The sequence below is a fragment of the Porites lutea genome, chromosome 2 (genome assembly GCF_958299795.1).
Source record: "Porites lutea chromosome 2, jaPorLute2.1, whole genome shotgun sequence".
Lineage (NCBI taxonomy): Eukaryota > Metazoa > Cnidaria > Anthozoa > Scleractinia > Poritidae > Porites > Porites lutea.
Window position 1 is genome coordinate 1,328,073 of NC_133202.1, and position 12,242 is coordinate 1,340,314.

Here is a 12,242-nt window from a genome sequence, read left to right on the forward strand (position 1 = left end):
TTGCTAATTTTTTATTCTTCAGTCAAAAATGGGCACAGTGTATCGCCCAAGGAAGACCGTTTAATCATATAAACCTAAACTAATGATAACTAACATCGGTTACATGGCTACTAAAATAACTTTTTGCCGGGTCGGACTATGGAAGCAACTGAAGCAGGGGACTAGAGGAAGTGCAAACAGTTTTACACATCTCATCCATCCGTAGAGAAAGTCTATTGTTTCTCAATCTAAGTAACGACGATTTTCTTACCAGAAGCACCAGGAACAACGTGAACTTCACATGCATCACGAACTTGGCTGAAGCGCAGTTCAGTAAATATCCTTTTTTTGTTTTGTTTGTTTGTTTTCTCAGTGTTCCTCGCGGGAAAGGCGCTTAGCAAAGACTGAGCTGGAAACGCATCTTTACCGCCTTGTAACTCAGTGGACTATTTTGACGAAAAACAAAAAAAACACTAATTAAACACTTACATTGAATACAGTATTTTTTTGCTGCGATCAGAATGTATTACAAAAGAGTAAAATAAGCCTAAGAAGGCCTTCTTTAAGAGTCAGGTATAAATTATTGATTTTGTATTAAATTTTGATGAAAATTTTGACGGCCCGAGCTCATCTCGACAGCGGTTTTCCACTTATCTAGTACCATTCCCCACTCGACAGAGTACTTAAAATGGCGGATGGTGCTTCTCTAAGTGAAACCGGTGGGATTGCAGTCTTATAACAGCCTTAAACGTAGTGAAAGGAACCGCGGAATTGAAAAATTGAATTCTTCAAGGATTTATATTGCAAGCCTCAACCGATTTTTGCGATCTGTAGGTACTTTGCACGGGAAACCTTAGCAGTAAGCTTACACTGCTGACACATGGTTTTTAAATTCTTGTGTTACTGTAAGATGGTACAAAAGGATTAATCATCTATTCTAATATTATACAATTTGTTCAGATTGATTGTTTCTCTATTTTCTGAAGGCCCCACCCACTTTCCATCGGATAGATCACTATCCATTGGACAAGGGAACAAATTGCGCTATCCAATCGATAGCTGGAGAATTATCCAGATTATCCAGTGAATAGCATCCACCTTTTGACAAAAGAGGCCTGAACTTTGTTTATTGCAGGAATTTTTCTGTTACACATGAGCAGAAGCTAGAGTAGCAGACATGTCTCTGACGTATCAGGGGAAGAGAATTTTAGCCCCCATGGTCCGAGTGGGGACCCTGCCCATGAGACTACTTGCTCTTAAGTATGGAGCTGATATTGTGTATTCTGAGGTGAGACAGTGATTTAAAAATTACACAAATTGTATAGTTGTACCTTAAAGAGGTCTTATTTGAAGGTTCATCCTTTAACCCACTGACGGCCGTGCCAGCCAAAACTGGCTGTAAAAGACTCCATTGCTTTAAAGCATTGCAACTTCCTCAATCACGCGAACATTGCCGTAACTGTGAGTTTTGAGCATTGAGTACAAAGTCCTTCAGATTGGGATATCCAATAAAGGCAAAAAATTCATCCATTTTTGCAAAATATCACCTTTTAAATTTAGATAAGAACAAAAATGACCGTTTTTAACGTCATAGAAAAATGACAAAAATAACATTTTCTGCCTTCAGGTTTTTTACAGAAATCATCAATGAAAAACCAAAAGATCAATGTTCACAGTAAAATTTATTCCTTGTTCTGGCTTAGAAGTGACTTTTGTTGTTCTTATTCGTTTCCCGGGCCAAGCTACAGCCGTTTTTTCTAGTGCATCCTGGCCTTGCCTCCATTTCAACATCACAACTGCATCGTATGCCAGAATTTTTGACAGTGTTCTTTCCTTCCTCCACTTTTTTTCGTATTTGTACTAAGTCCACAGCCACTCTGACATGCCACGGAAATTTCACGCTTGTTGTTATTTTCAGTGGATGCAATTCCAAATTATGCCATGGTAGGGCAAGAAATTCATCAGTAGTCGAGTCCCAAAGTTACTTTGTTTTGGATCGCGTGGCCTTTTTTCCAATTCCACGAGCAACTAGCCAAATTCGCCAACAAGGTACATCACCTTACTCGCTTCTTTGAGAAAATGGACTCTTAGCTATTGTCGTGCCTAATGATGCTCATCAGGCAGCCACCAAAGATGAAAAATGGCTGCTAAGTTACCAAAAATCGCATACAAACCAAACCCCAGCCGTTATTAATAGCTCAACAAAGCAAAGTGACTATGTCAGAATGACGCTTCCAGAAAACTTGAGCCTCCAGTGTTTCAGAACAGCAGCACTTTCCATGGTAAAGCCAGATACGGAGTTACAAAATCCTATGGACTGTTTAATTTGTATGTAGAAAATCACTCGAAAATGTGAAAGTCGCGGGTAATCTAATCTCACAACAGAAACACTTGTAGCTAGTTGTAGCTTTTGACGCACATTCATGGTAAAGTCAGGTCAAAATACCACAAAAGTCTAGCCTCTTCCCCTCCATTGGACCCTGCCTCTTCCCTGGGTCATTTGTTATTCCCAGGTGATATAGCTGCAATTGAATAAAATAAATGTCGATTGATCAGCATAAATGTACAATGAGTGTATCAAAAGAAAATTTTTTTGGCAGGACAGAGTAATGACGGATTTATTTTTGTTTTTTTAGGAGATAATAGACTTTAAAATCCTCAAGACAACACGGTTTGACAATAGTAAGTGATTGTTGGTGCATTTAAAATAATCTCCACCAATGTTCTTGTATTTGCTCGTTGGCCTCTTTGAATATCATTTACTCAAACTGTCATTGGCATTTATTTTTAGAAATTCTTGGCACAGTTGATTTTGTTCTACCTGATGGAACAGTTGTATTCAGGACATGTGAAACAGAGAAGCAGAAAGTTGTGTTTCAGATGGTGAGAACACTGTACAAGATCATGAACCAACAAATAGAGTGCTATACTTTTACAGTATTGCTGATTAAAAAGCAAGCAGGAGTGTATTATCAGGTTTTAAAACTCAAGGCGAAGCTGAGAGTTTTTACACTTGATAATACTGACTCCTGCTCTTCTTTTTAACAGCTTCAAAATCTCTGATATAGATCAACTCATACTTGCATGAGGTTATTTTGGTCTAAAAAATTGGATGTAAAAGTTTATCCATGTCTTTATCAGACATAAAGACCACTCATTCAAAATTTATTTCTTTTGTTTTTTCTTTATGAATTATTAATGATTTTTTTTAAGTATTTCTCTATATGCACAGTAGTGCGCATTTCATAATCTACGTTTTGCTGTAATGCAAACATTTAATGACACTGTGTCAGTTTGTGAAAAAATTATGTTACTGTGTCGATGGGGGAGTGAAACTTAAATTACCATTACAAAAAGAAGAAAAAATGATGAGGAGAAGAAGAAGAAGCTGAAGTGTTTAGAACAGCTGTCCATTATCAGAATTGACTTGCTGTTTTTATGGTTGTGTAAATTAATTGACTTAATAATAAATAATATTGTTTAAAAACTGATCTTATTTTAGGGCACAGCAGATCCAGAGAGGGCACTGAAAGCTGCAAGAATGCTGTAAGTTGTTGATCTGTATAATAGCACAGCACTTAGTAATATTGGATGGTCCCAAAGGTGTCCATCTTAGAGGGAGTAACAGTTGACTGTACTTATAAATACCTATTTTTAATGAACAGCGAAAATGATGTTGCTGGAATTGATGTAAACATGGGCTGCCCCAAAGATTATTCTGTCAAGGTAATCAATTTGCAATATTGATGTAATTTATTTATTATACATATTTTTATGCAAGAATCCCTTTATGCAATTGTTTCCATAGGTTTGCAAATGACGACCTATTATGAGATTAAAGGCCAAATGTTATTTGCTTCCCAAACTTGTCCCTAGGCAGGGTTCTTCTCCACTCGTCTCTGAAGAGCGAGAGATAGACAGGGGCTAGTAGGATTGGAGTGAACCCTGGAAATGAGGTCGTTTGCTTCCATCATTAATTTTACAGTCAAGCATACCCCCTCCCCCCAAACCCCGAGATTTCATTAATAAATTTATTATTTGAAAAGAGAATCCGTTTGCTGTTGCCACAACCAGTGTCAAATTGAAATCTGCATTCCTGTATGCATATTATAATGATCAGTGATTTTGGTCGGATTGAAAAATCTTTGAATAGACACGCTTCGAAATTCAAGAAAATAACCTTGCATGTGAATCCACTACTCATTACACATGTAGGCATGCAGAGATGAATCTGAATTGCGGTTAACAAATTCTTTGCGGAATCTGGCGGGGGGGGGGGGGGGGGGGTGGTACGCTTGGCCTGGCTTTACAGCAAATGGCACCAGAGCTTTAAACATGATGAGGTGACCTCTGTATTGTATTGTAGTTTTATTCTTGTGTTGAATGCAGGGTGGAATGGGTGCTGCCTTATTGACTCAACCTGACAACGCTTATAAGGTACTGAAAAAGTCATGAATGTAGTGAGCTCTCTCAATACTTACTGTAAAGAACTTAAATCAATATTGGTATTGTTGATGCTTGTGATCATGTGACTCTAGGTAGTGCATTAAAGAATTAAACTAGGGGACAAAACCACAGTGTATCTTGTTCGCTAATTTTATAGTCTTATTTCTACGCATAATCCTCTGAAATTTGGTTTCAAGATTTTGGATTTGATTGATTCAACAGGAAACCATGGCTTGTTCATACATGTAAGCACTGGGCCATGAGGCTTGGACTTGTCAACCTGTGGTATACTGATCCACTAAACCTTTTTGTTTGTTTTTGTTTAGATTCTTGTTGCCCTTGTCCAGGGTATAAACAAGCCAGTTACTTGCAAAATACGAATTCTGCCAACCGTAAGTTCCCATCTAAAAAGTTTCCTTTTTTATTTACTTAGGTTCGCTAATTGTTGGCAAGGTTACCGCAACAGCGCATGGCGTCCATTAACGCAGGCCCCGTAACAGAACAGTCCCTCCCTCCATGAGAGTTAGACCACCGCACCGGGGACTATGCCCTCTATTCTTTACGAACAGTGCGCGGGTTCTTTAATGACCCACAGAATTTATATATGCAAGGCTTGTTAGACGGGGCATACGGTTTATCGTCCTTATCCGAAAAGACTAGAAAGTCTAACTGTTCGCAGATATCTTTACATGGGCAGCACTTTCTCTTCAGTTATTTAAAGACCCTTAGTCTTGGTCCAGCCTTGGTTTAAACAAGGGGCCTCCAGCTCGGCAGACAGGCGCGTATCCAGTTGAGTTAACTGGGTGATGGTTCCTGAGAATAAGGGGTGCACAGTATGCATGCAGTTTGGGCCCTTAAAGTAATGACTTCTTCCAAGTTGTTTTTTCTTAAGTTTTATTTTCCTTTTATAATATATATCTTTTTGAAGGTTGAAGAGACCATCACTTTTGCTAAACTTATGGAAAGTACAGGCATTGTTGCCTTAGGAGTACATGGAAGGTAAAGCTACATTGATGTTATTGCAGTTTTTACTCTTGTTAGGTCACCTGCCAGTCAGCTCTACCTTCCTCTCCAATCTGACCGAATGTTCATTATAGGTACTGGTTAAACCGCAAACAGCAGTGTTTTATCAAGTTTAAAAAAATTCGAGCCTTGTCCTTATTTCATACATACATACATAGCCCTTTATTATTTTGTGTGGTCATTCTGGTGCAATCGGCACTAATTGGGGACACGAATTAAAGTAAACTAAAATACAAAGATAAACTAATCAACACATCAAGGCCATCAGTTTTACTTGTTACACCCATAACGCGCAGATTTTCTTAATCCCGCATTACTTACGTTGTGGCCCTGTGGTAGCCCTGTGGTACTTTGCAGTGTTACATCATGTTTACGAGGCCAGGTAAGGCTATGGTTAATCTCTACGTGACGTAAACGATCCCAGGAAAGACCCTTGTGGCACCTCTTAGTTTTTAAGTTTGTTTTGTCGTCAATTTGTTTCTAACAGAGAAAAGCACGAACGATCTCGGGAGCCTGTTCACATCGATGTGATACGCAAAGTAGCCGAAGCAGTCTCGATACCAGTTATTGCAAATGGCGTCTCTTCACTGGTCAAAACGTTCGAAGACATTGAAAAATACCGACTGGAGACCGGATGTTCTTCTGTTATGTTGGCCAGAGCGGCTCAGTGGAATCCGTCCATTTTCAGGTGAGATGCCGTTTCACTTTGGAGCTTTTTGTTTTTGAATAATCCGTGACTTTTTGTATGTTAGTGAAAATCATCCAAGAGCATTGAAATGCACAGCGTTGTACAATGTGTTGGCGCGGGCTTGTAGATTTAAATATCCTGTATGTATTTTTTTGTGGGTGATATTAACTTAAACCTCTTTATGGTACGCTGTAGGGAGTACACGTTGAGGTATAAAAAACATAATTAATAGATACTGGTTAACCAACTTTACTTGGTTTGCTTCCGCAGAAAAGAGGGTCGCTTGCCTGCGTCAGAAGTCATAGCAGAATATATCAAGCTGGTAAAGAGAGTATTTAGAAATGGCCTCTGGGTCTTCAGACCGTCATGTTTTTTGTAATCCTTGTCCGTTGTACATTATGTAACAACAGGCAATGGCGTTTTACCATTTACAAAAAGTTCCCAAAAAAAATCGGGTTGGAGAGTAAATAAAAAACTTCTTTTCGTGTCGTTTCGGTGGAAAATTTCCGGGAGCTACGGAAGTTCTGAAAAGGTAGTCCTGTTTTCCCGGTCGGATTGTTTCAAGCGGAATCGTGTTCGATTTCTTCAAAGCCATCTTTGATACCAGTTTCGGACTTTCGTAGCCTTTTTTCGTTAAATGGAACCCCGTTTGTGCCAGTAGTAAACGCGATTCCTGGACGAAATTTATCAGTCCTAAATTTTTCTTATCATTTTCCCAAACCGTTAATTGACCTCTTTGACCATGTAAATGATAATTATAAACAACCAATACCGTCCGTATTTTCTCAAGTTTTTTTTTCTTACTGTCCTCTAGTCCGGGTTATCTCTCAAAAAACGACGTTACTTTAAGTCCTCATCGACATGTATGTGTGCAACTCTCAAGCTTTTTTCCTATAACAACAACATCAGGTCGGCTAAAGGTTTAGCCAGTCATTATCGCATGTAAAACCTTCTTCTAACTTACATTTTGATTTTTGAATCAAAACTAGTTCTCACACCTTTTGTTTTTTCCTTTATTCACAGGCGGTAGACTTTGACAATACCGTCGGGAATACGAAATATTGTCTTCAAAGGTTGTTGCACGAAGATACAACATCCAAAGAAGCTAAGGACTTGCAACACACCACAAATATGAGGGAAATCTGGTTAGTACTGAATGCGCATGCGTCGGTGCTCACGATCGAGGTATTGACTAGACTTTTACTTTATGCTTAACACATGCTAGACTTTCTAGTGTTGATTCATTTGTAACATATGCGTATAGCCGTCGCATTTGCCCGATGGAATTTTTTATTGTTTTTAAGCCGCTGCAGAAAAATCTCCGGCTCGCGCTTCCCGCTTGAGAAAAATTTTGAGCTGGACTAGAGGGCAAGTCCAAGCACATGCGCATGTACTGCAATTGTAAAGGAAAAATGTGTTCTACCAACAGCGAAATATGGAATCTTGTCTCTTACTATGAAGATGCTATTCAAAGAAGAAAGTCATTAGATGAATCCTTTGAAGACGAGGTAAGAACAATTTTCTAGACTACTCTCTAAAACGGACACCGTCACGACCTGCTCTAACTGTTCTTCTGAGCGGGTGTATAGAGAGTTCATTTAGAGTATAGTGATTGAAGAGTCAGAAGGTAAGTGAGCAACTTTACATGTCCGTTTAGAGGGAGTGGGTAAGCGTTGACTGGAGGTCGATTTATGAGGTACGTAACGTTGCGCGGGCACGAAAACAATATCGAATAGGTCTTAAATTGTTCACACGTAAGAACGGTGATATCGGAGCGGGTCTGTAACGAAGCGAAGCTGCGCGGTGCCTATCTTGAAAGTCAGGCTCCCGGTGAAGGTGGATTATCAAAATATCGGATAGGTTTCTGTGCCATTCTTTGCGGCAGGGTGCACTGGTGTTTATGTACCAGGCCGTAGTATTTTTCACGTGAGCATTATCAGCTATTGGACGGTATACTAGACATAACCTTAAAGCCTGTTTACATGGAAGAAGGGGACCCCAGACAGATGAGGTATAAACGTGATCAAATTAAAATGAGAGATTATATAGACAGGCGTGTAACCCCACCTAAGCGGGTTACCTCACCTACCTGGGGTACCCCACCTCCGTGTAAACAGGCTCTTAGTAGTGCCAGCCTCCTAATGTGCTTGGTTGATTAAATTTGTCGGAAATTGTATCAGTTATTACTTCAATAGTTTAGATTGACAGATCGGAAAAGAGACTTAAAATAGGTAAACGTCAATTAGTATGATACGTTTGATAAGAGCCTTTGTAATTGAAAACCAGGTAGAGACATCTTTCGTACACAGCTCGTGACTAATACTTTTGTTCAATAATCTGGAGAGAGAGTGAGTTGTGATAGTGGAACTGAACAACTCCTTGTTTGTGATTATAATTCTTCTACATTTAAGAGAATTTTCGTGGATTTCTTGGAAGTCCGCAGGCGAGTCTGATTTGCGGCATATTAATTGTCTGTTATGGTCCATTTTTCTACAGAATGAAACGAAAAAAAGAAAGTTGCCTGAGAATACCAGCGACATAACTGAGATGAAAGTCAAGTATCTCAGGTAATCTAATCTTTTTTCTGATTTAATCCATTCCGAACCATGCATAGTCGAAGACGCGTTTCTTAAGTGTTCAACAGCTGACCCAGTTTGCTATTGACAAGGGCAGAAGAGATTGTTTAGAGGAGCGAAGAGCATATTTTGTTTTATAGGTTAGAGACACTCTGTGGGCTGGTACTATAAGATCCACTGACTAGATTGCCAATAGAATGCCAAATCACAGGATCTCTGTACAGTATTGGAAGTCGTAATTCGTAGGACAGTCAAATGCCGCTTTACGGACACCCGCTTATTCCGGACACCTCATTACCGTCGGTTGCATCTAAGCGTGTATAAGCGAAAAAAAAAAAAAACGTGTTCTAATTGGGTGAAAACAAGACATGTTTTGCCGCCAAACTGTTGAAGTTTGCGTTGGCGGTAGACGAATGTTCACGTGCAAAGTAGGTAACTGTTTGTCGACTTGAATTGGTTTCCATCAACAAAATATTCATCGCAAGACGTTAAGAAGAATTTATGGAGTTGCAAAAGTCCAAAGAATAATTCTTGAAAGTAAGTGTGCTGTTTCTGAGCGAGAAATATTACTGAAAATTGAGAAAATTAAAAGATGAGCGGAACGTGCTGATCAAAAACATGTAAAAACAACTTAACCTTTGGCGCAACAGTTTGCTTAAACGGCTGTCAAACTTCAACTGTTTGGCGGCAAAACACGTCATGTCTGGCACCCTATTAAAATATGTTTTTTTGTCTCGTGTCCACGCTTAGATGCAACCGACGGTACAGTTTGCTTTGACCCTGGGGAAAGAAAGCTCTTACTTTTTTTTCTAGCTTCAACCCGCTTAACACAAACACCTTGTTTATACGGAATTTTCTATTGCCCATCCCGTGTCCATATTAACGGAGTTTGACTGTAATAAAGATCACTTGTAATGAAGACGGCTTGTATTTTAATGTTCCTGACCATCTGTGTCTGTTTGTTTGCCTGTAGAAAAAACTATCCCCACAGTGTCACCCCCAAGGTTCTTCTTCTTGAATGGACGCGGTACGGTAAAGTATTTTGCTGCTGTGAAATGACTTAAAAGCCAGGCAATTGAAAAGATAAGGGTAACTTTTTGGCGTAATTTCACCACCAATTGTTTTGCGGGCTAAGCTGGGTATAAAGTTAACCGGCTAAGGAGAGGGGGTCAGCTGACGCATGAACAATAATCAGGGTAAGGGAATGAAACTGCACCATTGATACACGTGGACATTTCAAAATGACAAAGAAACAATCTTAAGTCGCCGATAGGTTACGGACCTGTGACCTCCCCAAGACCGGGCGGAGTTTTTTTTTCTCTCTAACGCTCGTGACGTGCTGATTGTCATCTGTCTCACATTCCTGTACCGAGTCAGGCCTGGTATCGAGCTTTAAATTCGCCACCTTTCAGCTTATGGTTCCCATTACTCTAGGCTTTTTTCTTGAAAATTTGTGTGAGGCAAATTGCTTGGGACGTTGTCAAGTGTACTGCCTCTCCCGCAACGTAAGCGAATTGTGATAACGATCGCCGCAGTCTTAGCCTGTGCGAGGCTTTCATATAGTAGAAACGTCGCAAAAATAAAACGTGCCAAGCAAAAATAAGTCGCGCGATCTGGCTTAAGGGGGCGGTGGCCCCTCTCTCTCCCAAGCCCGCGGGCGTTTTACGCATTTCATTTACTCCACGACTGCACTACTATCTTGGACGCTGGAACAGGCTACCGCAGTCTCTGTGAGACGTTCATGGAAACTGAATTGTGCGTAGCAACAAAATTACATGACAAGTTCCCCCTCCCCCTTCCCCCTCCCAAAAAACACTACCTGGTGCATCAGGGTTTGATTTAAACCTCTTTTTCCTTCTCTAGGAGAAATAATCTCAAGCAGCCTACCTATGAAATAGTAAGTGAAAACTAACGACGCATTAAATCGAGTAAAAAACGCTGTACCTGTCGCTGGTTTTGGACAACCGCCTTATCACTGCAAAGGTTACACAACAATCAATGTTTCTGTTGGTACTTGAGTAGCGCATGAGTACGAGGCTACGTTTGAGGCAGCTGTATTATAGTATTTTTCAATTAAAAACAGAGGAGCTTTTCGACGCATGTTTTGATTTTGTAAAATCGTGGTTAAACAACACTTGATAAAGACCAACCATTTTTGCTCACCAAATGTCGTGTAACATTGTGCCTGAATGAATTCAAGGATGGGCTATCTTACAGTGGTATATTCTTCTTGGTAAGAAGGTGGACTTATTAAATGAAGCATTTTGTTGTTGTTGTCGTTTTTGCAGACAGAACGAAAAGAAGACAGATGGTACAGAAGTATTGTAGTCGTGGACAACAAGAAATATTCTTCAACTGAATGGTAACAAAATACTTCATTTTGGCTCATAGACTTACAGATACGAAAATCGCCTTCCTTCGTCCAGCCGTCCGGTGTCTCTACAACCGATTTTACACGTGGCGCGAAATCAGGCGCGAAACTGATACTGTACACTTATCCCTGCTTTGGATGAGGGTCGGTCTTGCTATTTTTTTTTTCACCCAGATAAGAGGTAGGGCTTTCTTGTATTAGGCCGAAGGCGGGGGGGGGGGGGGGGTGGCTGGCTTGCTTAAATGGCAAAAGAACGCTTAATAAAGACTGTGTTTATGTGCTTTCAGGGTTTGCAGTAAAAAGTCCGCTCATCAAGCCGCCGCCATTGTATGTCTACAATCACTGGGGATTCCAGACGGACGCGCAGGGGCAGATGTCACGTGACCAGCGTGCGTTTTCGCCAGCGGACCCACCTGACGTTGGAAAGAAATTTTTCTCAGCACTGGTCATTTAACTGCCGAAAAATGTCCTATGTCATAACAGAAATCTTGTGATGACATTGCTGGAAAAGTGACGATTACATTTGCAAGAGATACTCTGTGACAATCAATCCTTAAAACCGTATTTTCCTATTTCAGGAACGGCATGCGAAATCTGCTGGATCTAATGGCCATCACCTTCATTACCATAACGTTTTGCAACACTGCGCAGGAAAAAATACTATTCACACATTCTTCCGGGGAATGATGGCCTCGACCATAGCCTTGCTTGTGAAAAGGGGAAATACGTTGGAAGAAGGTGTAACATATTAACAATTTCACAACTGTGACAACTATTTATACGCGAAAAAAAGAAACGAAATCAAATCGAAACAGTATGGGCTATCGAGGACAAGTCTGTTGGCAAGTATTAGTTTTTTCAAAAAGGTCTTGTCTTTCTTTATAACGTCGTATAAGCCTTAGGTTAAGAACTAACAGTGATCAGCATCCGACTTCTCTTTACAATCATTTTTACGTTTTAACCAAACGGTTCTGTTATGAGAGTAAAACGAGTGGTCATGAATAAAGACAAAATGTCTCGTTTGTTTTACAATTTCTTCTTGTATGTAACACAAAAAATGTATAGTGACCAGAGAATATAATTACTCTTTCTCAATGCTGAATCACTTTGGAGAATGTGCATCAGAGCTAAAAGATTACAGCAGAACCTCGAAGTCTTC

The 12,242-nt window shown here is 40.0% G+C and overlaps 1 protein-coding gene across 1 annotated transcript; it reads left to right on the forward strand.

Annotated features, from left to right (window-relative positions):
* Positions 1-661: 661 nt before the first annotated feature.
* LOC140926470 (tRNA-dihydrouridine(20) synthase [NAD(P)+]-like) lies at positions 662-12,118 on the forward strand. Its single transcript, XM_073376204.1, has 18 exons — positions 662-809; positions 1,115-1,267; positions 2,616-2,661; positions 2,771-2,862; positions 3,482-3,525; positions 3,645-3,705; positions 4,369-4,416; positions 4,752-4,817; positions 5,354-5,424; positions 5,936-6,136; positions 6,407-6,458; positions 7,160-7,281; positions 7,566-7,644; positions 8,633-8,703; positions 9,686-9,739; positions 10,576-10,609; positions 11,001-11,074; positions 11,371-12,118. Exons 2-18 carry the CDS (start codon positions 1,157-1,159, stop codon positions 11,465-11,467), a joined length of 1,323 nt encoding a protein of 440 aa, XP_073232305.1. The 5' UTR covers positions 662-809; positions 1,115-1,156; the 3' UTR covers positions 11,468-12,118.
* Positions 12,119-12,242: the final 124 nt, after the last annotated feature.